The sequence below is a fragment of the Vipera ursinii genome, assembly GCF_947247035.1.
Source record: "Vipera ursinii genome assembly, chromosome: 1".
Classification (NCBI taxonomy): domain Eukaryota; kingdom Metazoa; phylum Chordata; class Lepidosauria; order Squamata; family Viperidae; genus Vipera; species Vipera ursinii.
Genome location: NC_139512.1, coordinates 260447908 through 260472886, shown reverse-complemented (window position 1 = coordinate 260472886; position 24979 = coordinate 260447908). Strand labels below are relative to the sequence as shown.

General features: G+C 38.0%; 1 protein-coding gene across 1 annotated transcript in view; it reads left to right on the top strand.

The window, feature by feature from the left end:
• Nucleotides 1-24979, top strand: part of TRDN (triadin) — a gene marked incomplete at its 3' end in the record, with an annotated part of 235922 nt that overhangs the window by 8608 nt on the left and 202335 nt on the right. Inside the window, exons 2-4 of the mRNA XM_083374012.1 lie at nt 6570-6776; nt 18423-18560; nt 23361-23390. Of these exons, the coding sequence (XP_083230138.1) occupies nt 6570-6776; nt 18423-18560; nt 23361-23390 (375 nt within the window). The remainder of the gene's footprint in view (nt 1-6569; nt 6777-18422; nt 18561-23360; nt 23391-24979) is intronic.

The window sequence follows — 24979 nt, the reverse complement described above, 5'->3', positions numbered from 1 at the left end:
TAGCAGAGTGAGCACCTGTTACTCGTCCCAGCTTCTGCCAACCAACAATTTGAAAGCACATAAAAATGCAAGTAGAAAAATAGGGACCAGTACGGTGGGAAGGTAACAGCGTTCCGTGCGCCTTTGGCATCTAGTCATGCTGGCCACATGACCACGGAGACGTCCTCGGACAAACGCTGGCTCTTCGGCTTTGAAATGGAGATGAGCACCAGCCCCTAGAGTCAGAAACGACTAGCACACATGTGCAGGGGAACCTTTACCTTTACCTTATATGTAGGTAAATTAGATCTAGAGGATGTAATCTTGTATTTAATTTCTGTTTTCTCCTATTATCTCTTACATAATGCAGGTAACCAGTAGCTTTCCAAATATTTTTAAGTAACTCAAACAATTCTTTTCCATCAGATTACTATTCCTGCCTTCCCTTTGTTTAATTCTTTTGACAGAATAGGAATAGGAATAATAGAACTATGCTAAAGGGGTGCTTTGATTTGAGGAAGACTTGATCAAATTAAGTAGATTTATGAACTGAAGTAGAGACACCGTTTGAGTGCAGTAAATCAAATCATGTGATAACTGAAACATGTGAAGACCAGTTTTGCACCTTCTTGAATCTCAAATTTGCAGTTTGAACTGGATCAGTTTGATTTGCCCAAGATCTTTTAATTAGGAATCTACTTGTTTGGAAACACTCAAGATGACCTTGAAACACTACTCAGACCAGGAATTTATTTCCATCTTCTAATCTTTTCATCATTTCTTATCTTCATCATTGTCAGACTTGAAATAGTAGGAAGCACTTTTTTATTGTTGCTGTTGATAATGATTCAGAATTAGAAATCATAACAAATATAGACATGCCTCATTCAGGTACCTCCTGGCCAATCTAGTCCAACTTTCTGGCTACCTCTACTACAAAAATGGATGAGAAATACTAGAAAAAATAACAGTACCTTTATGACTAATTTCAATTATCAATTTCTATAGTCTAACTAATGAATGTCAAACATGTATGTAAGGAGAAAAATTATATCATGCTTACCACTATCTTCTCCTTATGAAATATATTTGGATTTAATTTCTTTTTTCTTTTTTTAAAAATCAAATTTTCCAGGTGCTTTATTCTTAGTTAAAAGCAATAATAACCTTCACAATAGATTGATGTGAAAATTATTGTATCACAGAGGCAGGCTCCAACTCCAGGTAGATGTAAGCAGCAGGAGGGGAAGAACTCTGTCGGAAGAGACACTTTATTTCCATATTAATTCATTTTCAAAATATAAAATATATAAAAAAATCTTTCCCTTAGAAGCAGTCCTGAAATTGATTCACTGTAGATTTTTCTCATGCAAAACTGTGCTACACATTTTCATGTAGAAAATGGGTGTGTATGTAATTTTGCTTGGCATGTATATATTTAATCCAATTTTTATAGAATAATGTTCTAGAAGAGATGAAATATGTATTGTACCGCACTTGAATATGGAGCCATCTAGAAAAGTCAAATCAGTTGTCCAGAAAAAGACATTTCAGTTTTTAAGTGCAAATCTTGCCCAGTGCAGGAAGCTGAAGAATACTATCCAGTCTTTGCTAGAATACACTTGGCAAAGAGGTAATCAATTGCATTCTGAGACTACTATTCCAGTGTCAAACAAGGATGTTTTTTCTTGACTAGAATATTTCTTTCTGTATCTTAAAATAATTATTCTAGGTCTCTCATATTGAGGCAACAAAAAGTGGATTTTGAGCTGTGTGTGTACTTGTATTGCTTCAGGTATTTGAAGACCACTGTAATATTCCCATAGAGCTAGACTGGTGGGTGGTTAAACCATCAGACTAGAAACTGGAAGACTGTCAATTCTAGTCTCTCTGTAGGCATGAAACCAGCTGATGATTTGAAGCCATTTACTCTTTCTCAGCTTTAGGAAGGAGGTAAGGGCATACCACTTTTGAAAAAAAAGTGTTCTAAGGCACAAAAAACTAACAAAGTATCTCTATTCTTTCTTTTCTTCTGAAAACTAACGACCTCAGGATCTAAGACAATTGTTGAAGAACTATTTTTAAAAAACTTAATCATCTTCATTGCTCTTCTCCATAACTGTTCTGATTCTTTTCCTTTAAAAGCGATATCCAGGTTGCAGTCTGGGTACTGAATAGACAGGCCCAATTTATTTGCTCTGCTGCTTCTTCCCTTTTGTCATCTCTAAATCTTTCAGCTGTGATGTATCTGAACTTTCCATAATCAGGAGATGCAGTCTGTTTAGTAAAAAACAGAAGCATTTTTTGTCATGCAGGGTACTCAATGGATATGGAGTGAGACTAGGTCAGTACTAGTTCATGGTTACATTAGAGATCAGTTGTGTCCTTCGTCCCAAGTAATAGAGATGGGATATAAATCTTACATAAATACATCTTCCATTTCAATCATAATTTGGCTACAATTTACATTCAGAAACAAATGACTGAGGGCTTCACAAGAAACACAGGGTTCAGATATATTTTTGAGCACTGAGTAATATTCCATCTTCAGTATTTAGCAGCAGAATTCTTTGGACAACTCAGAAATACATTATTTTACATGCACTATTTTTCTTCAGAATATTTGTAATGCAAGTCATCACAGTTTTTTGAGCTAAAATCATGTCAGAGAACTGCAAAATCAAATAAATAGGTGAGCTTGAATTAGAATTTGCAAAAGAATTCTTTAATAGTTCATCCTTACGCAAAGATTCATCAAACCTGCAAAACAGGGCAGAGGAATCTGAATCAGGAGGATTTCAGAAATATCTGTTTCTCCTTTGATTTTCCAATATGTAAATCAGGTGATGCTCATAACAATTTTGAGATCTCTGAGCAGGATGTCCTTTAGTTCTTTTTTAGTATAATGCCTTTCCAGATAGCTTTTATCTCTTTTAACTGTTATATAACAATAGTCATCATGATAGAAGCAGATGAAATAGAATGTGTTTAAGCAGCATCACCTGTTGCAATCACACAACTGTTCCACTTTTATGGAATACATAATGCTACTGATTTGGAATTTGGCATTTTATAGTAGAGCTTTATAACTGGTACTCGGCACACTTTGTCTCCTGGAGAAATTTGATGGAACAAAAATTATGCCTTGGAAAACGGAAAAAGTGATGTCTTTTAACATGTAAAAATATTTTTAAAAGCAGACAGATTGCATCTATGTATATGAATGCACTAAGATGAATACATCATTCATCAATAACACCCATTTATGTAGGTGGCAAAAGCTATGCCAATTTTGTTCAGCTTACATGACATTTCAAGGTAGAAATCCTAAGTTTCAAACAAATCACTTGATCAGCAGAAGAATGTTTGAAAAGAATGCAAATGAAAAGAGGACAAAGAACAAGGGAAATTGTGTACAATGCAAAATGGGTTAAATTGTCCTGCTGACAAGGAAGCCAATTAGAATTTTGTCTGTCATCTTTGAAAACCATTAGAATTTTCTCTAGCAAAGCTGGGAGATTGTGTTATCATCGTGAATGATTGTAAGGATACATCTGAACAACTCTAATTCTGACAATTGGTGGAACTGTTTCAAAATTTCAGTCACCACATTTAAATCTGCAAATCTCTCTCTCTCTCTCTCTCTCTCTCTCTCTCTCTCTCTCTCTCTCTCTCTCTCTCTCTCTCCCTAAAATCTGCAGCAAAATAACTTAAACAGGCATTGATTGTCATATTGGTAGGGAAAGTTATTCCGCTCATTCGTGAATCATGGCAGAAATAGACTTTTCTTTCCTTAGATATTGTTCATTACTTCTGATTATATGTCATTCTGTAAACCCAGAATAGTGTACAATTTTTTTATGCATCAAATTATAATCTAATTTTACCACATTGGGGACACTGAAATGATAAACTAAAGTTACACTGTACAGAAAATTAAATTATTTCCATTATGATTTAATAGAGTTGTTTAGTCCTAGACATATTATCTGATGTAAAAATAAACATTAGGAATAAGGTACAAATTTATGTTGAGAAATAATTTGTATAGAAACTCTTAATGAAGTTATCTGTGAGACACCAAGTACAGTTTATTTCTGTTCTCATATGGCAAGTTTACTTTATATATGTTGCCCAAATAAAGCTTAGGTCATTGAGGCAAGACACTCAAAGTGAGAGCAATGCCAATTTGCCAGTTTGGGAATCGTTGCCTTCATCTATATAAACTGATAGCCAAAACTTATTGTCTGAATGATTGGATCATCTCAAGTTGTTTAATTGACATCCTGAGGTGGCTCACTGGGGTGTTGTTGCTATTTATAGGGACATATTCCTATAAATCACCAAGAATCCAACTTGACTCAAAGATGACTTTTGACTATAAATATTGTCAATACTTTTAAAAAATCTGTTGCACAAACTTTGACTGTAAGAATGTTGTTGTTGGTTGCGAAGTCGTGTCTGACCCATCGCGACCCCATGGACAACGTTCCTCCAGGCCTTCCTGTCCTCTACCATCTTCTGGAGTCCATTTAGGCTCACGCCTACTGCTTCAGTGACTCCATCCAGCCACCTCATTCTCTGTCGTCCCTTTCTTCTATTGCCCTCAATCTTTCCCAGCATTAGGCTCTTCTCCAGTGAGTCCTTCCTTTTCATTAGGTGGCCAAAGTATTTGAGTTTCAACTTCAGGATCTGGCCTTGTAAAGAGCAGTCAGGGTTGATCTCCTCCAGGATTGACCGGTTTGATCACCTTGCAGTCCAAGGGACTCGCAGGAGTCTTCTCCAGCACCATAGTTCAAAGGCTTTAATTCTTTGGCGCTCAGCCTTTCTTATGGTCCAACTTTCACAGCCATACATTGCAACTGGGAATGTACAGTTGCAGTTGACTGTAAGAATAGAAGCCTGCTAACTAGTCTTGTACTTTGGATATAACTTTCATTTAATCAGGAGACAAATAACAATAAAAATTAATTTCATCTTAAACTTGGCTAACACTTACAATTTTTGGAATATGTCTTTGTTTAATAGTATGCTTATTTATATGGACATTCAACTTGCCATTGAAATTCTGGCTAACTAAAATAGAGTTAAAAAAAGCAATAAACAAATGACAAGAGTAATGAAATGACAAGGTACAATTGAATGCAAACTGCAATCACATTTATAATCCCAAACCACAGGAAAAATGCAAATTATGGTTTGGTAGTACTGGGAAATAGTAACAACAACAGGTGTAAAGCATTCATTGAGTATACAGTATTGTTTCTTAAAGGAAGCTCCCGGATTCTTTATTATTAAAACCTCTTACAATGGAGCTAAGTGTTCACTATCAATTTAAAAAAATTCTAATGTAACTTTGAATAAAAATAATTATACATTTGCCTTTATTAAAATATGAATATAAAGAACAGCAAAAAGCTAAACCATTTAAGGTTCATTTTACTGTAGAGTATACTTATAATGAAAGAAAAAAAATGGGGCCCATTCTACAGGCTGTATGTCTTTCAAAAGCTTGCTCTTTCCCTTGGCCCTGTGGATGTCGTCTTTGACTTTTTAATGCTGTGCGTTTCCTTTACTTCTTTTTATATTCTTTTCTCCTTTCCCCTCCTTTTCTCCTAAGAATGATAGTTGATTGCCAACTGTCTTAGGAATTCCTTTCCTTTTGGCTACTTCCCACATCCATCTTTGTTGCATTAAATACTTTGTTTCCTGTATTCTCTTCTCTTTTTCTTTTTGTCTTGTCTCGCCTTTAGTAAAATAGAATAGAGCTGGAAGGGACCTTGGAGGTCTTCTGGTCCAGCCACCTGCTTGAGCAGGAGAACCTATACCATTTCAGACAAGTGACTGTCTAGTCTCTTCTTAAAAATCTCCAGTGATGGTGCGCTCACAATTTCTGAAGGCAAGCTGTTCCACTGGTTAATTGTCCTCACTGTTAAGATGTTTCTCCTTAATTACAGGTTGCTTCTCTCTTTGATCACGTTCAACCATCTTGGCTCTCTGGTGCTTTGGAGAAGAGTTTGACACCCTCTTCTTTATGTCAGCCCCTCAAATACTGGAATACTGCTATCATGTCACCCCTGTTTCTTCTTTTCTTTAGACCAGCCAAACCCAAGTCCTGCAGCCATTCTTCAGATGTTTTAGTCTCCAGGCCTTTGATCGTCTTAGTTACTCTTCTCTGATTTTTTCCCCCCAAACTCTCAGCACCTTTTTTGTGACATGGTGACCAAAATTGGCTGCAGTATTCCAGGTGTGGTCTTACTAGAGTTTTATAAAGCGGTACTAATACTTTGTGTGATCTTGATTCCATGCCTCTGTTTATACAACCCAGGATTGTACTAGCTTTTTTGGCTGCTGCTGCTGCACATTGCTGGCTCATAGTCAAGTGATCGTCCACTAGGACTCCAAGGTCCTTCTCACAGTTGCTGTTTTTGAGCCAAGTCTGTGCCCAATCTGTACTTAAACCTTTGATTTTTCCTGCCTAAATGTAAGACTTTGCTTTTTTCCACACTGAAACTCATTTTGTTGGATAGTGGTGGAAATGCAGTGTCAAGATACTGTGCACTGATTTAATTTCTTTGACTTGTTATTAGGACCTGTGTCCACAACAACCGTCATAGACAACAAGAATGGATCAGTTCCTGTGCCGCATATGAAAATGTCCAAGAGATCAGTATCAGAAGATTTTGCAACAACCTTCAGTTCACCTGCAGCATGGCTCCTTGTTATTGCTCTTATCGTTACCTGGTCAGCAGTGGCTATTGTCATGTTTGACTTAGTGGATTACAGAACCTTGGCAGGTAATGGTTATATATCTCATAAAATGTAAGGTATTCATGCATGCAGCAGAGCCTGGTGAGAAGTATCATCTGGGAACTCACCAAATCATTGTTCTCCACAAATTAACAGAGTTATGAATCAAACGTGAGCTGTTAACACTGATATTAGTTTTAAAATATCTGGGATATCTAGTTATTCTATAACACCTTATTTCTTTTTATTTAATCAACTTTGTGTGTTATTGTCCACACTAGATTGTTCAAGATTTTGTTTACAGTCTTTAGCTGAATAGATTTCTACCCTCCTTTCAGAAATTCCTACTTCAAAAATACAACAAAATGTGGAGGTTGAACATGGATCTGTTAACCTCAAGATACCCTTTTTTTGGTGAAGATCTGAAAGATCTTCAAACTTGTTTAACATTTTTATTTACGTAGTTTTTAGATGCATGTATAACAAATAGTACAATGGAAAAGTTCTCTAGACTGTTTTCATTTGCTTGACTTGGGCTACAAAAAAAAATCAAGCTTTTTAAAGCTAAAAGAAAAAAAACTAGGTGAAGGCCAAAGAAATGCGAGGAACAAGGAAGAAAATTCCATTTGTTTGAATTCAGTGTAAATGGAATTCACATTTAATTCAACTAATATGATTTTGTTTTCTTTGTGTACGACTATTTTCTCTCCCGTGAAATTAAAAAGTACAATTTGACATGAGCTTTTGGGAGGATTCTGGGGTGTAGTAGTAGGCTGTAATCTTTTAGTGTGAATGATTTAATTTAATTTATTAATATTTCTATACCGCCCTTCTCCCAAAGGACTCAGGGCGGTGTACAGGGCAAGAATAAAACATAAAGTTACAAAAATTAAAAAGTAATTAAATACATGCCCATAAAAACAATAAATATATTAATAAAACCCCCAATAAAATGATAATAAAAAACCCCAGCAATCCCACCCTCAGGCCAGGCCGGCTTGTTCGAACAGGTATGTTTTCAGATCGCGGCGAAAGGAGCGAAGATCGGGCGCCGTCCGGAGATCAACCAGTAGCTGGTTCCATAACTCTGGGGCGCCCACAGAGAAAGATCTCCCCCTGGGGGCCACCAATCTACATTCTCTGACCGGTGGCATCCTGAGGAGTCCCTCTCTGTGGGAACGCACAGGGCGGAGGGAAGTTGACGCCGGCAGCAGGTGTTCCCTAAGGTACTCCGGCCCCCTGCCATGTAGGGCTTTAAATACCATAACTAGTACCTTGAATCTCACCCGGAAGATAACTGGCAGCCAATGCAGCTCACGGAGCAGAGGTGTGACATGGGAGTATCGGGAAACTCCCAACACAACTCTCGCGGCTGCATTCTGTGCCAGTTGGAGCTTCTGGGTGGTCCTCAAGGGCAGCCCCATGTAGAGAGCGTTGCAGTAGTCTAGTCGAGAGGTCACGAGTGCGTGAGTGACCGTGCATAGATCATCCCGGCTTAGATAGGGCCGCAACTGGCGCACCAGGCGAACCTGGGCGAAAGCCCCCCTAGTCACAGCTCCTATATGGTCTTCCAGGGTGAGCCGTGAATCTAGGAGGACTCCCAAGTTGCGAGCCCTATCTACGGGGGGTAATAATTCGCCCCCCATAGCGAGAGGTGGAATGTCCGAATAAACCCGGGATGAAGGTATGCAAAGCCACTCGGTCTTGTCGGGGTTGAGTTGAAGTCTGTTCCTCCCCATCCAGACCTGAACCGCCTCCAGGCAGCGGGACATCACGGTGAGGGCATCACTGGGGCGGTTTGGGGTCGAAAAGAAAAGCTGGGTATCATCAGCATACTGATGATACCCAACTCCAAAACCACGAATGATCTCACCCAGCGGTTTCATATAGATGTTGAACAGGAGAGGCGAGAGGACCGACCCCTGAGGAACTCCACAAATGAGAGACCTCGTGGTCGACCTCTGCCCTCCTGCCAACACCGACTGCGAGCGTCCCTGGAGATAGGAGGAGAACCACTGCAAAACCGTGCCTCCCACTTCCAATCCCCCGAGACGCCGCAGCAAGATACCATGGTCGATGGTATCGAAAGCCGCTGAGAGGTCTAATAGGACCAGGACAGAGGAATGCCCCCTGTCCCGAGCCCTCCAGAGATCATTCACCAGCGCGACCAATGCCGTCTCCGTGCTGTACCCGGGCCTGAAACCCGATTGGTACGGGTCTAGATAATCCGCTTCATCCAGGACCAGAGGGAGCTGATGTGCCACCACACTCTCAACAACCTTCGCAAGAAAGCGAAGGTTGGAGACAGGACGAAAGTTGTTCAATATAGCTGGGTCCAAGGCAGGCTTCTTGAGGAGAGGCCTCACCACCTCCTCTTTCAAGACGGCGGGGAAGCTACCCTCACTCAAAGAGGCCGATATAACTGCCTGGAACCAGCTACGTGTCCTCTCCCGGGCTGCATAAACCAGCCAGGAAGGGCACGGGTCCAATAAACATGTGGTGGTGCTCAGCCTCCCCATGATCCTGTCCACTTCCTCCAGAGTCACAGAATCAAACTCCTCCCAGGTGATATTGACAAGACCACCCGTGTCCTGCTCGCCAGACTCTGCCCAGTCAGAGTCCAGACCGGTCCGAATCCGAGCGATTTTGTCCGACAGATGCTGGTTAAACTCCTCGGCACGACCCTGCAAGGGATCCTCCCTCACCTCCTGATTCAGGAGGGAGCGAGTCACCCTAAACAGGGCAGCCGGGCGATTATCTGCGGACGCGATAAGGGTGGCGAAGTGGTTAGACCTCGCCTCCCTTATCGCAGCGAGATAAGACCTAGTATAGGTTCTTAGTCGCAATCGATCGGATTCAGATCGGCTGGATCTCCAACTGCTCTCTAGGCCCCGTCTCCGACGCTTCATCTCCCGGAGCTCCACGGAGAACCATGGGGCTCGACGGGATCTGCACCGGGTCAGGGGCCGCAGGGGTACAACTCGGTCAAGAGCCTCAGTGGCTGCCCTTTCCCAGGCTTCCACTAAGGCGTCTGCCGAGCTGTGAGCAAGGGAGGCAGGTGGGGACCCCAGCGCCGCCTGGAACCTCTGGGGATCCATTAAGCGACTGGGGCGGTACCATTTGATAGGTTCCACACACCCACGGCGGGGGGTGGCAAAACGGAAGACCAGCCGCAGGAGATGATGATCGGTCCATGACAGGGGCATAACAATTGGGGAGCCCCCACCAAGATCATCTAACCACCGTCCAGATAAGAAAACTAGGTCAAGGGTGTGGTCTCCCTCATGAGTCGGTCCCAAAATTACTTGCGTCAGGTCCATGGCCGTTACTTGCGTCAGGTCCATGGCCATCTAAGCAGAGGACAAATATGATGATTTCTACATTACAGAACCAGCAATGGGCAATGCTATAATGTCATTATAGCATTATAGCATTATAGCATTGCCCATTGCTGGTTCTGTAGAAATAATAAGCTATTATCTAAGTCATGTTTTAGATCCAATCCATGGGTTCTTCCTCTTGTGCCAAAACATGACATGAATGTCCTTCTCCTTCTGTCTCTGTCATGTTATCTAAGTTTCATCTGAATCTGTGCCTGAGACAGCTTAAGGTTGTCCTTAGCTTCTTTGTATTTCTGTCTTCTACTGACAATTTTGCCATGGTTAAAATCTAGTAAAGTCATTGACAAATTGGTTGCTGACTTGACCTTGGAATCTGCCCAGTCTTCCCAGGATTCCTTTCAGTTCCTGAACTTTTTATACCATGAAATCTGGGTGCTATTCCCTTATGTGATAGAGGATGATTTTTTTTTTTTGCTGAATGTGCATATTTCCAAACAATCCTGAAATCTGCAAAATTCAGCTGAGCCCTTTTTCTTTTATATTAAATGACTCACAGTTTTGTCTGGGCAAATTATTTCATGCAGCTTTCCAATCTTAATGAGACCGTTGAGAATTAAACTTTGGTCTCCGATTCATTTCTGTGCTTGCTAAATAATTATGAATCATATTTTAATAGTTTGAATAGACTACAAAGATTCGTTTAGTATTTTTTTCAATTACGTGTGAATGGGGCAATATATTTAACGCAATAAAATAACTGCAAATGAGAGTAATTTATGCAGGCAAGATAGATGTCTTCTTTGCTAATAATGGCAAACTGTTACTGTAATGTGTGAATTCTCTTAAATTATTATTTAGATATTGAAGATAGGAAACACTTTAATTAAATCAAATTTAGCATCGGGAAGCTGCAGCTGGTGCAGAATGCAGCAGCCCATGCTTGTACCTCAGCCCATGCATGTTGCACATTACCTAAATGAGCTTTATTGGTTGATGCCTCTGAGCAATGGAAGACCATTTTCCCCTGAGCTTCAACTGGCCTCAATTTTACTGACACTTCTAAAGGCCTTTAAGACTGAGGCATGGGGATCATTGTTTTAGTGACAAACTGTGACATGCTACGTTGTTTAGATTGGTTTAGTCTTGTGACTGTTTGAGGTATAGCTGCGTTTTACAGTATGTTTTCTGGTTTTTACTGCTGTAAGCTGCCCACAGCTGCTATGTGACATGGGCAGTCACATAAATCAAAGAGTTAAGGAATGATAGAGAGTGATATCATCGCACACTGCTGTAGTTGTATACTTGCATCTCATGTACTCCCCTGACACTCTATTTTCATTCTGTCTGACCCCTCCTTTTTTTTCTTTCAACTGCTGTTTACTGATTCCCTCTCCTTTTTCTCTTTACTTTTCTGCCTGGCTAAAAGAAGAAGCTCAGTCCTTCCAAAGATGTATTTTTTTTATTGCATAAGTTTTTATTTAAATTAGGTGAAGAGTTGCATTACATTAGGCAGAGGTTCAAAAGAAGCTGTAGAGCTTCAAATAACCTTCCCCTGCTTTTAAAAAATGTGCATACATCCTCCATTTGACTTATGCGCATGTGGGCAGAGATAGAGTTTGCTCTAGATCAGGGGTGTCAAATTGCTGGCCTGCGGGCCAGACGCATCACATGGAAGCTGCACCCACCCCATTGCTGGCAATGGCAAAACAGTCCCGATATGTTGTGTGACATCACGTGATGTCACGAGTTTGACATGTCTGTTCTAGATTGTTACTACAAGCACATTACTTGTCTAATAGGGTTGGGGGACTTCTCATAGCTATATCTACAATTCAAGTGTAGCCTGCTACTTTGATTCCTCCAACAAAATGAGTCAGTGAGGGGCTTTTGTCTTTTAGATGAAAGATAGAGAAATTATGAAAGGGCACTCAGGAGTATATTTTTTAAAAAAGGAGAGAGAGCCTCTGATAATTATGAAACAACACAGATTGTTCCCCCTGCTCTTATAAATAATAATAAAATATAGAGTGCAATAAAAGTAGTGTGCTTCATCTTCTAACAAATCATCATGCAATTTAACAGCTTATTTAAATCTAGTTTTAAAATCATCAGATTGATTCAGTAAGGGCCATTGGTTGCCATAAAGTCATTGCTTGAAGTTTAGTGTGTATAGTATTACCTAGAAGCTCACAATTTCTTCTCATTATCTGTAGGTAAGGGTTTTCTTTTCTTTAAAATGAATTCTTTAAATTTGAAAAGTAGAATTAGATACACAACCATTTTGAATATTGCAATAGTGGCGAATATCTGCAGCTCAGGTGTAGGATGAGGGTGAAGGTTTGTTCTTCGAGCTTGTGGGTTGGTTTCTGAATGTTTCGTTACCAGGCTAGGTAACATCTTCAGCGGAGTTTAGGTGATGTCAGTGTCAGTATTCTTCTGTTTATAAGGGCTTCAGTTGTGGGTGTGTGTCAAGTGAGGGTCTTGTGATGAGCCATCAGAGAGAGGCTTGTACATTCTGAAGTAGTCAAAGGTGCTTTCCTGGATAAGGGCCACTACTAAGCAGTGGTTTTGCCAAAACATTTTAGACCTCTAATTTCTTCTTTCTGGCTGGGGCTTTGATTCTCACATTTCCTTGCTTGAGTTATTATTACTATAAATGTAAATGTTTATAGACTCATTTATAGACTCATGCACTGGCCTGGATACTGATATATAGGAGAAGAGTAATCATTGGGGCTAATTCACAGAGATTGCACAACATGGGCAGCCTTGATGCCACATGATATATTTTAATATATTTGAATTCCCAGGTTTATTCAGATCATTTGAATGCATTAGAATCTTCCTTGTTACAGAGGTAACCCACGTTTTTCATTGAAACAAATGACTAGACAAACATCATCTGGCAAGGTACTTCATGCCAATACCAAGCTGATTTAAGATAAAAATATAAAGCAGCGTATGGGATGCCTATAACTGAACTGTGTTGTGATATGTTTCTAGCAACAGATGTATTTTGATTTTAAAGTGTGAACTCCTGTAATGCAGCTTTTACTCCAAATAGTAACTATAAATTACTCTAAAACAAGGTCTTAAAGACACAAAGGAATATCCCTCAACTTAAGTCAGAAGGAAATACCCTTGTGAATATGTTTAGATTTTCATAATCACAGAGGAATTGAGAGCCAAAGACAATACTGAATTAGAAAGGTGTTTTTCATGTGGCTGATTCTACTGGCTATGAAAGAACAGGTTTGCGTTCATATTTTGAACTGACGTTTTTGCAACAACAATATAGGAACTGGAGTTTTTGCAACAATAATATAGGAAAGCTACAAAGAGGTTAATCCAGTTTGATTATAAAAAGTGTGAGAATTCAAGAAAGCTCACGAAATGTGATTATCAAAGAAAATCAAAGCTAATTCAGATTTTTCTTGCAAGAAATGGGCAACATAAATTCTAGAATAATGGTTTTAGTTTTTAATAATTTTGTCAGGTATAGCTGAGAGATATATATACATACAAGGCTACCTTATAATGTAAATACTTGTTTGAAATTTTGTGACAAACATTCACCTGGAGCACTATTCTACAAGCAGTCCTCATTTAGCAACCACAATTGGAACTGACAACTTGGCCATTAAGCAAAGTGGTCATTAGTGAAACCATGACTGTGCTAATGATCTTACTTCAGCTTTCCTTTGCTTTAGAGGTCTGCAAAAGTTATAAATGTGAGGATTGATTGCAAAGTTTCTTTTCACTACCCTTGTAACTGTACATTGTCTCTGTATGACAGGATCACTAAGCAAGGACTACCTATAATTTAGGGATTTTTTTTTCTTCAAAATTCAATTATGTCTGATTCTTGGACCCTACCTGGAGAAGTCCCTGCAGTTCTCTTGGCAAGTTTTTTTCCCCCAGAAGTGGTTTGCCATTGCCTCCTTCTGAGGAGAAAGTGATTGTACCAATGTCACCCAGCTGGCTTGGTGCTCAAGGTGGGACTAGAACTCACTGTCTCCCAGTTTCTAGCCCGATGCCTTAAATATTACACTAAACTGGCTCTCTAATTCAGTTTGCTTGTTGTCCCACATTTCTGTCCCTGAAAGAAAAATCACTGTTTCTAAGAACAGGAAGGAGTAGCAAAATGAGCTTTACTGAAGAAAGTGATAATTATATCATTTGTTTGCTTCTTGGAATCAGCGAGTTGAATAAATTATAACATGATAATTAAAAATGGCAGTTGTTGACCAGCTTGAAATATAGCAACCTGGGAAGGCAGGATAAAAAAAATCCATAGGTCTATTCCATAGATCCACCAGCTATTAGAGAGATGGATGCTGTGGCTAATTGGAGCTGAAGTTGTCACTAAATCAGAATAAAGCATTGCAGACTTTTATGAAGGTCTTAAGATGGTTCAGGTAAAAAAGAAAAACCTGAAGAACAGCTGGGAAAAATAAGTATGGAATACAACTGCAGTATATTGGTATAGATCAGGGATAGGCAACCTTGGCTCTTTTATGACTCATGGAGCCAAGGTTGCCTACCCCTGGTATAGATGGAAGATGACAGCATCTGTTTCTGTTTTCAAGAAGCAGAGGGTGGCCTATATTGCTGGTGGGACAATCAGAGCCTGCAGATCTGCCCTAAGTGTCCATGATCTCAGTTTTTAATAACTTATTTTAAGTCTAAAATATCCTTTGGATCAATTTTCTACTCAATGATTTTGGAGCTATCCCTGATACTATCACTTTTTCTGAGTTGTATTCAGATATTATGTTCAGTTAGGGCTTGCTGACCAAGCCATTATAGCCTAATTCATAAATCGGGCTAAACCAAACTAAAGAGATCACAGTACAGCTTAGCACAATCTCCCCATTGACGCCTTTTATATTATATTTAATTTCTACAATTTTTAGTAATGATCATACTTTCTGGGAGATGTTGGGAAGGTGTAGTGTATCTTGATGTGAGAACTTACATTATTACTTGTAATAGTAATGATAGGAAATAACTTTCCCTGAATGAACCTATGAAGAGCAAGAGAATGAGCTTTCTAACATATATTTTTTTGTGCTGGCAGAAATGCTAATCTGACAACAAGCATCAAGATTAGATTAACTATTCTTGTTTTAACTTGGGTAATTTGAACATTAGAGGCAAAGATGGGTTTGTGAAGTTTTCTACATCATATGTATAGGTGTCCATTTCTAACCACAGTGATGACAAAATGGCAATATATGTATTAGCATGTTATGATGCAAGCTGTACCCTTTCATATTTACATCATAATTTACATCATAAGTTGCACAAATACATAAGAGGCAAAGTTTGTATTGACATGTCATAATGAACATTTTATCACTTTACTCCTACTCATTCCCATCAGCACCTATAATCACACAGTGACTTGCCTGCCTAGTGCAAAATTGGCAGATTTTACACATTGTTTAAATAAACAGACGGATAGTGCAAGGGATAAAGCAATGATCCTGGTCTGACACTAGTGACACTGGAAAATACAGTTAACCTGTGCTGAAAATCACGTTTAGGCTGCTAGATAATACATTGAAGCCTAGGAATTAGAAAGTTCATTATATTCTCAGAATGCTACTCATAAGAACAACTAGACAGCCAGAGCTCAAGGATATCAATGTGTTGATGAAATGTACTACCCAGAGGAAAGATTCACATTTGACAGGCCTTGGGGAACGTTTCTGGACAAACAAAATTGGAGAGATGGACTTCCCTTGAACTGAAGTGGAATCAAACTGCTGACACTTAACATCAATGCACTGCCAAAGAAGCTTTGAAATAATCCCCTGGGGGAAAGTTAATAGGGGCTAAGCAGCATCAAGTTTGGAAGTGTGAGAAAATAATATAAGGCAATATATTGTTGGTGCATGTCACCAGAAAAACTGTCTAGAGTGAATAAAGTTTCTTCAAACTTATGTTGGAAATGTAATCAAAACAAAGGGACATTTTATCATTCTTGGGGAACATGTAAAAAGCTAAAAATTGTAGAAATAATAATAATAATAATAATAATAATAATAATAATAATAATAATAATAATAATAATAATAATAGTTGTTGTTGTTGTTATTATTATTATTTCTACATATTTTTAGCTTTTTACATGTTCCCTAAGAATGATAAAATGTCCCTTTGTGTTGATTACATTTCCAACCAGAGATTTTTCTTTTGGGACTGATGGATAAGTAGATGGGGAAAAAAGCATGGAACTTTGTTTTTATATATGACAAATGCATATATTATATGCAGAAAGATAGAAAAATTCTGCTATACCCCAATGGAGGAATGGATGGTGAAGATGATGGAACTAGCTAAGATGGATAAGTTGATGGCTTTAATTAGAGACAAAACATTGTCTAAGTTCAATGTTGATTAGAAACCATTTATTGACTTTTTGCATGAAATTGAAAAAAAAAAGAAATCAGGATACATGATACATACATGATGATTAGAAAGTTTATAGAAAAATCTAAATAATGTAACTATTGAGTAAGAGATCAATTCACATTTACACTTCACTGCTGTAAAAGAACATTGGAAGTTATTTCTTTATATTTCTTTCCTTTTTTTAGCACCTTTGTTTCTGTTCTCTATTTTCTTCCCTTCCTGTTTTATTGTAAATATTGGTTCTTGTTAGTTTTTATCTTTCATCTTAAGATTTTAATGAAGTTATAAAAATGAAATAAAATAACACATACAACTAATTTGGATTAATGGATAGATGTGAGAGTTTGGAAAAAAGGCCATGAATATCTCATCATCATCATCATCATCATCATCATCATCATCATCTTAATCTTAATAGCAATAGCAATAGCAATAGTAAAAGATGATAAGTAAAAATTTCTGTTTCAATGATAGAGGTCTTCAAGCTAAAATGGGGATATTAGAGAACTTACTAGTTAATGAGACCATAGATATAATAGTTATTGGAAACCTGGGGAAACAATGAGAATCAGTGGAATACAATTATTTCTGAAAACAAATTTCATAGAAGAATAGGAAAGGTCATACTGGTGGACATGTTATTTTTTATCTGAGTAAAGTTATAAAAGCTAGTCTAATTATGAAGACTGGTCCCCTCATAAGATTCCTCTACAAGATCTCTAGCCAGAAATATAAACTAGATCTAGAGATACGTTATCAACCACTAAAACAAAATGGTCAGGGCATGCAAGAACCTGAGTATAAACATGTTCATGACCTGATTAAAAAAACAAATTTCTTGATCCCCTAAAATGATTAAGCTTTAGAATACTATAAAAGGAAAATGTCCCCAAATGAAGAGATGGATGAAAAAGAAACTGTAAAGAAGTAAATACAACCAGTTCTTTGACAGTGTCTGGACGTTATTTAAAACCAGAGAAATTGAGACTCAGCAAAATATCACATTATAAGGAAGGATCAGCAAAATCCGAGAAGATAGCATGGATTGATTGTAGAATCCAGGAAGCTCTAAAAAGTAGAAAGACTTCCTTCAGGAAATAAAAAAGTTGTATATATATATATATATAAATTTATATATATATAAATTAAAAGCATATATATATATATGTTTTCTGAGGTTTTCGCGGGTGCCTGTATGTGAATCCTTGGTTTTTTGGGTTTTTCCCCACGTAGAACTAAAAGTGTAGGCGCAACGTTTCGACGGAATCCCATCCGTCATCATCAGGCTGGTGGCTTTAGCTTCCTTCTTCTCCCAGAACAAATATATATATTTGTTTTCATTTTTTATATATATATAAATTAAAAGCACAAACAGTCAGAAAAAGAATACTGTAAATGATAATTATTAAAAAAATCCACTGTGGGAAATGTTATGGACTTCTTTCAATGTATTTGAAATGGACAATTAGCTAGGAAACCAAGAGAGATTCAGGAAATTTTAGGCTTGGCAACTAAAAATTTTTTTTCTGAGTGAAATGGTAGTTGTACAAAATAATAATTAAGTGTATATAGAAGGATAAGTCTTACTAAAGAAAAATCAGTATGGATTTTTCAAAAATAAATCCTGCTTCACCCACCAACCTTCTAGAGCTGTTGGAGAAAATCAACAGGCTCATGGATGAAGGTAAAACTCAGAAGTGATTGTGAAGATTCAGAAGTGATTGTGAAGAGTTCAAAAAGTATTTCTTTAAATTGAGTGAATGGTGACCCAAAAGATCCAGCAAGGCTACTCTAATGCTGTAGTTTTATTATAAGTTATATCAAAAGTAACTTCTTAGAAGATAGATTCTTTTAAAGGGATTATAAATCAGTTAACTCAAAGTCAACCTGTTTTTCATTTCTTCCTTCTCTATCTTTCTATTTTGCACTTAGGGCAGTCTATAAACAAGCTCACCACTGATCCATTCAGGATCATGCATGGTGCTGTGGAAGAGAGCACCAATTCGATTTATGGCTTTCTTTCTTTACTGTCAGACCTCATATTTGAAGATGAAGATGAGAATGGAAAAGGTAGGTTTCAGTTAGGCTGTTGATTTGATTTACCATTTTTTTAAAAAAAAAGCAAAAATGAATATGAAATGTCACTCGTGAAGCACTAAAGTTTACAAAATGGCCAATGTAATTCCTTTTTTTGTAAAATTTATTTATTTATTTATTTTATTACATTTATATATCGCCCCTTCCCGAAGGACTCAGGGCGGTTTACAGGATGATTAAAAAACCAAGATACAAAAGTTAAGAACAAATTTTAAAAAAAATTATATTTGTCCCTGCATAAATAAAACCCCAGTTAAAATTAAGATTAATCCTCAGCCTGGGCCAGAGAGCTCGAAGAGCCAGGTCTTCAGGTCCCAGCGGAATGAACGGAGGTCGGGGGCAGTCCTCAGCTCCACTGGCAGCTGGTTCCAAAGGGCAGGCGCACCCACTGAGAAGGCCCTATCCCTGGGTGTCATCCGCCGGCAATCTCTTACCGGTGGCACCCTGAGAAGACCCTCCCTGTGGGAGCACACTGGACGAAGGGAACTTGATGCCGGCAGCAGGTGTTCCCTCAGATATCCCGGACCCAAGCCATTTAGGGCTTTATAGGTCATCACCAGCAGTTTTCATATTGTTTTTCATGCGCTATTAGGGGAAAAATGCCAGAACTAAAATGTTTGCATTATTTTCAGCCTTGCTCTAAAATATACAAAAATGGTAGAACTACAGGAGAAACATGCTGCCAAGGAATTAGCTTCAGTAGTACTATTCATAAGTCTTTCGTTTTAATTTCATGTGAGAGAGGAATATTTGAGCAACAGCAATTCTAAATGGACATTGGGTGCTTTCAAATCTAAGGGTGTTCACTTGGCCCACCTTACATTTTGTATTAATCAGTAGGTGTCAGAGCTGCTGGCATCAACAATAACATTTCAGTCCAACATTCAGAAAATCTGAATGTTAATGTGCTACCTCTGGTCTTGTCAACATATACGTTGGCAGTAATTTGGGGAAACTGCATAGCTAAGTCAAACAGCTCAAAGAGGCTTTTGATTGTTTTGTCTAAACAAGAGCCCGTGTTATGGCTTGGGGAGCTTGGGATGTCATGGGGCCTTTCCCCCCTTTTTAAAGTGATTTAAAAATTGGTTATGTGCCAGTCCTTGGGAACTTCTAATGAAACTCACAAATAAACAGCTTAACAGCCCAGAATTAGCTTCTTTTTAAATCAATTCACCATACCAGAATTTTTTCTATGGTATAGATAGTATGAATGATTGTTTAGACATAATAATAAAACAGTACATATTTGAGGCTCATGTTTATGTAGTTTCAAATTTCTAGGCAAAATGCATCACTTGGTAGTTAGCTATGACAGTGAAGGGTCTGTATTGGTAGGTTCTTGAGTGACAATGGAAAGTATATGTGTATATATACTGCTCAAAAAAAATAAAGGGAACACAAGATAAGACATCCTACTAGAGCCTTGGTGGAGCAGTGGGCTAATGCCTCCTTAAGTAACACCAGCTGCCTGCAATTAGTGCAGGTTCGCATCCCACCAGGCTCAAGGTTGACTCAGCCTTCCATCCTTCCGAGGTAGGTAAAATGAGGACCCAGATTGTTGGGGGCAATTAAGCTGACTTTGTAATAATGCCGCTTGGGGTGTGTGTGAAAGCCCTAATAAGCAGGCATATACATAGAATGAAGGCTACTTTCTAAGCTTGTAAGCCGCCCTGAGTCTTCGGAGAAGGGCGGGATATAAATGGAATTAAATAAAATAAAAAAAATATTAAATACAGTACATTGTGTTGTTTAAATGTTCCCTTTATTTTTTTGAGCATCTGGCACCTTTTTCTGGATGGAACCTTGTACGGTAAGCAAGGTGGGTTGTATGACATGTGTGAGTTCCAGCACCTTTTTCTTTTACAAAAAAAGCCCTGTATATATATATATATATATATATATATATATATATATATATATATATATATATATATATATATATATATATATATATATATATATATATATATATATATATGTATATATATATATATGTATATATATATATATATATATATGTATATGTATATATGTGTATATGTGTATATGTGTATATGTGTATATGTGTATATGTGTATATGTATATGTATATGTATATGTATATGTATATGTATATGTATATGTATATGTATATGCTGCTTATCTGCTACTTGGGATAAAGTACAGAAGGGGGTACCCAAACCCTGGGCTGTGGATCAATACCAGTCCGCAGCATACCAGAATCCAGGCCGCACAAACAAACCCATCCAGTCCCTGGTGGCTAAAAGGTTGGGGGCCGTTGAAGCACAGGTAGTCCTCGAGTTACCACCATAATTGAGCCCAGAATTTATGTTGCTAAGTGAGTAATTTATTAAGTGAATCATTGCAGTTGTCAACTTAGTAACATGGATGTTAAGTGAATCCGGCTTCCCCATTGACTTTGCTTGTCAAAAGGTCACAAAAGGTGATTGCATAATCCCGGGACACTGCAACCGTAATAAATATGAACCAGTTGTCAAGCGTCCAAGTGTAAATCACGTGATCATGGGGATGGCTGCAATGGTCATAAGTCACAAGTCACTTTTTTCAGTGCCATTCTAAATTTCAGTAGTTACTGAACGAATTGTTGTACGTCAAGGACTACCTGTAAGCAATGATTTCATGACTGAGATGTTCCTTTATAGCCCCAAATCACATGCCTTATAAACTAATATAAGTAAAACTCAGCTGGAACAAAAACATTACTCCTGGCAAGGAGATTTGACAGTTTGAAGTAGCACCTAATTTCAACCACTGTGGGGATCTTCGATTAGTACTGCCTGGAAATACTTACCATTATGTTCTTATACCACTGGGTCTCATTTCTGAATAGAGTGTCAGATCATTTACCCATGTTACTTAATCAGAAATGCACTTCTTTAGTCCTTTCTAAACAAGAATTGTCTCGTAAGATTTTTCAATTGTAACAATAAAAGTGTAAAACTGTAATCACAAAACGTAGTTACTGAGATAATTTCAGTTTCAAATTATATCCTATATTTTATATGAAAAAGAATTGAACGAATGATATTCTTTCTCAAAAAAGCCTTTATTAAATGTAATCCAGCAATACTTTCAAAAGTAAATAATTTCTAATTAAAATTTTGTACATTATAGCAGTAATGTTCATAAGAGCTCAAAACTAAGGCAGATTAGAATTCTAACACTTGAAGGTTCTTTTATGTTTTTGGAACACGTGTATTGCATATACAAATTAAAAACTCCAATAACAGAAGATTCTGGAAGTCTTCCTATTTTAAGGCTTGATTGAAAGATATTTTCTTTTAAACTAAAAGAACTGTCATGGTATCATTAGGTACAGACAATTGTTTGCATTACATGAGGGAACACAGACATAACACCTCTCTGATATTCTTTAATGCTGCTTCATCTTTTCCCAGGATCATATGATAATTTCAGAGGATAGCTACATAATCCCAGAAAATGTATTTATTCATTTATAAAATGAATTCAGTTATTCATTTAGTCTATATAGCTGCCCACTGCTCCCTTATATTTTGAAGTACCGTTTAGGAATTACATTTGAAGTAGCCCTGGTAATCATATCAACCTTTAACATACACTCCAATTATATTAGGTTATAATTCATAGACGTCTGGGAATTATGAAAAATATAATTCAGCTTATCTGAAAGTTCAAAGGTCCCAGACTGGAAGTGGTTGACCTCAATGATCATTTGTTCAAATGACCTGTAGGCAAGTAATGATACATGTCAAAATCTCAAAGTTAAGGGATTTTTGGAGGCACTTTATTTAATTAGACTGCCTAAACATGGCAGGGGTCCGGAGTACCTCAGGGAACACCTGCTGCCGGCATCAACTTCCCTCCGCCCTGTGCGTTCCCACAGAGAGGGCCTCCTCAGGGTGCCACCGGTCAGAGAATGTCGATTGGTGGCCCCCAGGGGGAGATCCTTCTCTGTGGGCACCCCGGTGCTATGGAATCAGTTACCGGTTGAGCTCCGGATGGCGCCCGATCTTCGCTCCTTTCGCCGCGATCTAAAAACATACTTGTTCGAACAAGCTGGCCTGGCCTGAGGGGGGATTGGTGGGGTTTTTTATTGTATTTTATTGGGTTTTTTTTTACTATGTATTAATTGTTTTTTAGTGGGCATGTATTTAATTATTTTTTAACTTTTGTATCTCTGTCTTTTTATTCTTGCCCTGTTCACCGCCCTGAGTCCTTCGGGAGAAGGGCGGTATAGAAATATTAATAAATTAAAATTAACTTAAATTAAACAATTGTAGGACATATATGGGCAACCCAGGCCTAGGGTCAAGTAAGAAGGCCCAACCTTCCCAAATAATAAAAAAGAACCCCTTGGCCACCATATCATCTGAGACTATCAGGACAAATAAAAAGGATGATAGAGGTGAGCATGTATCACTGGGTTTAGGGAGTGAAACCAGATTTGGCAAACATATGCTATTAGAATGGAAAATACTGAAACTGCAATGGGAAAAATCTGTTTGGTGCTTGGGCCACTTGAATTCAATGTATAAACTTATATTTGTCCTTCCTATCTCAGATCACAATCATTTCCATAAATCCTGATATGCTCATAAAAAATAGCAATATGAAAATCTCAAACTAGAGCTTCTTTTCTTTTTTCTTTTTCATTTACCACTCATGATGCTTGTTTGCATTTAAATATGAAAATAATCTAGCATGGAATAAGAATGCAAATAGATTGTTATTCTGCTATTCATTTGATTATTATTTTCTGTCTTGGCTTAGGTGAAGGAGAGCCATCCCTGAAAGTAAAAGGTTTGCTGATTTCTATAAAGAATCACATGCTTTGTGTGATTAAGTGGGTTTTAGGGCAGAAACAATGCAGCTTTGTACTGCCAGTGCTTTGCTAATTATGCACCTTCCTGCTAATTGCATGTTCCTTTTCTGGATAAATATCATTTGAAAGCCATAGTCTTCTCCTAGATAACATGTTGCATGCCTGAATTGTTCTGACATGTAATAGACTTCCAAAGAATAACTAAAAGTGTTCTCCACTAAACTTAAAAGCCTGAGTAAATTGCTACTGCCCTAGATGGCTTGTTTTATTTTTTAGTAAAATCCCTGTGTCTTTAACAACTGTGTGATATTTAAAAATTCAACAGTTGGATTTTTTTTGGAGGGGGACAATTTCTAAACACTACTTTTTTATATTTGGAAAAATTAAATATGAGTTCTTTAAGAACAAAGGAGAGTGGCTGATTGCCCCATTTAAATAATATCATATCAGAAAATCATTGATCTAGGACAGGGGTGTCAAACTCGCAACGTCACGTGACGTATCGTGACGTATCAGGACTTTTCCTCCATTGCCGGCAATGGGGTGGGCGCGGTTTTGGCATGCCGCATCCGGCCCATGGGCTGGCAGTTTGACACCCCTGATCTAGGAAAACTGACTTCTTAAAGATTCCTTGTATGCAAATCTAGTCTATCAAGTTGACTTTCCCCAAATGAGGAACCCTTTCTCATCAGATTTTGTCCTAATTCCTATAAGTATCGTACCAACTGAATAGAGACTGAAATGGCATGGTGCTTACAACATTTATCTACATTGTGTTGCCTTTGCAAATAAGGCCTCTTAAGCTTGTGCAGTTCCATAAAAGCTAATGCAGAAAATGGGGGGAAAAATCAAATAAGGCTGCCCATTCAATGGAGGCAATGACTTTGTCTGAATGTGATGCTTCCGTTTTAAACTCTATAGGCCACCTTGGGGACTTTTTCTTTTTTTTTTACTGAAAAAAACTATAGAAATTAATGGCATTGCATTTTGTATAAGAGGTGCAGCTTTTGTTAGAGTAGTAATGATGGACAAGGATGTATTACTTGAAAATATTCTTCTTTATTAACTCTGAAAAAACAACAACAGATATTTGCCCCTCTACTTGGGAACAAATTGTGAATGAAGTTCCTGGCCCTGATGGACTCAGTTCCTTCTGAAAGAGAAACTCGGCAGCTTTCAGTCCACGTCCTCCAAAATGGAGGAAAGTGCTCTGGGATCCAGTTCTTGCCATATCCAGTGAAACAGCTTTTGTCCCAACAGGATGAACTCTATGAACAAGGAGAAAAGGGAATGTTTAAATGGAATTGGTCAGGTTTAGCTATAAAGTGGGGATCAGTGAAATTCTTCAAACTCATCAACTGGTGAAGATAGTGAATCAGCAAACCTGTATATGCCATTGTAACTAAAATTATAGTGCTTCATCACTGGGGGGGGTCTTAAGAAGAGACTGGACAGCCATTTGTCTGATTTCCAGAGTGGTGTCCTATTGTATCAGAAGTCAGCATTAAAGAAGCCAGTTTAGTATAGTCGTTAAGGCCAGAAACTGGGAGACTGTGAGTTCTAGTCC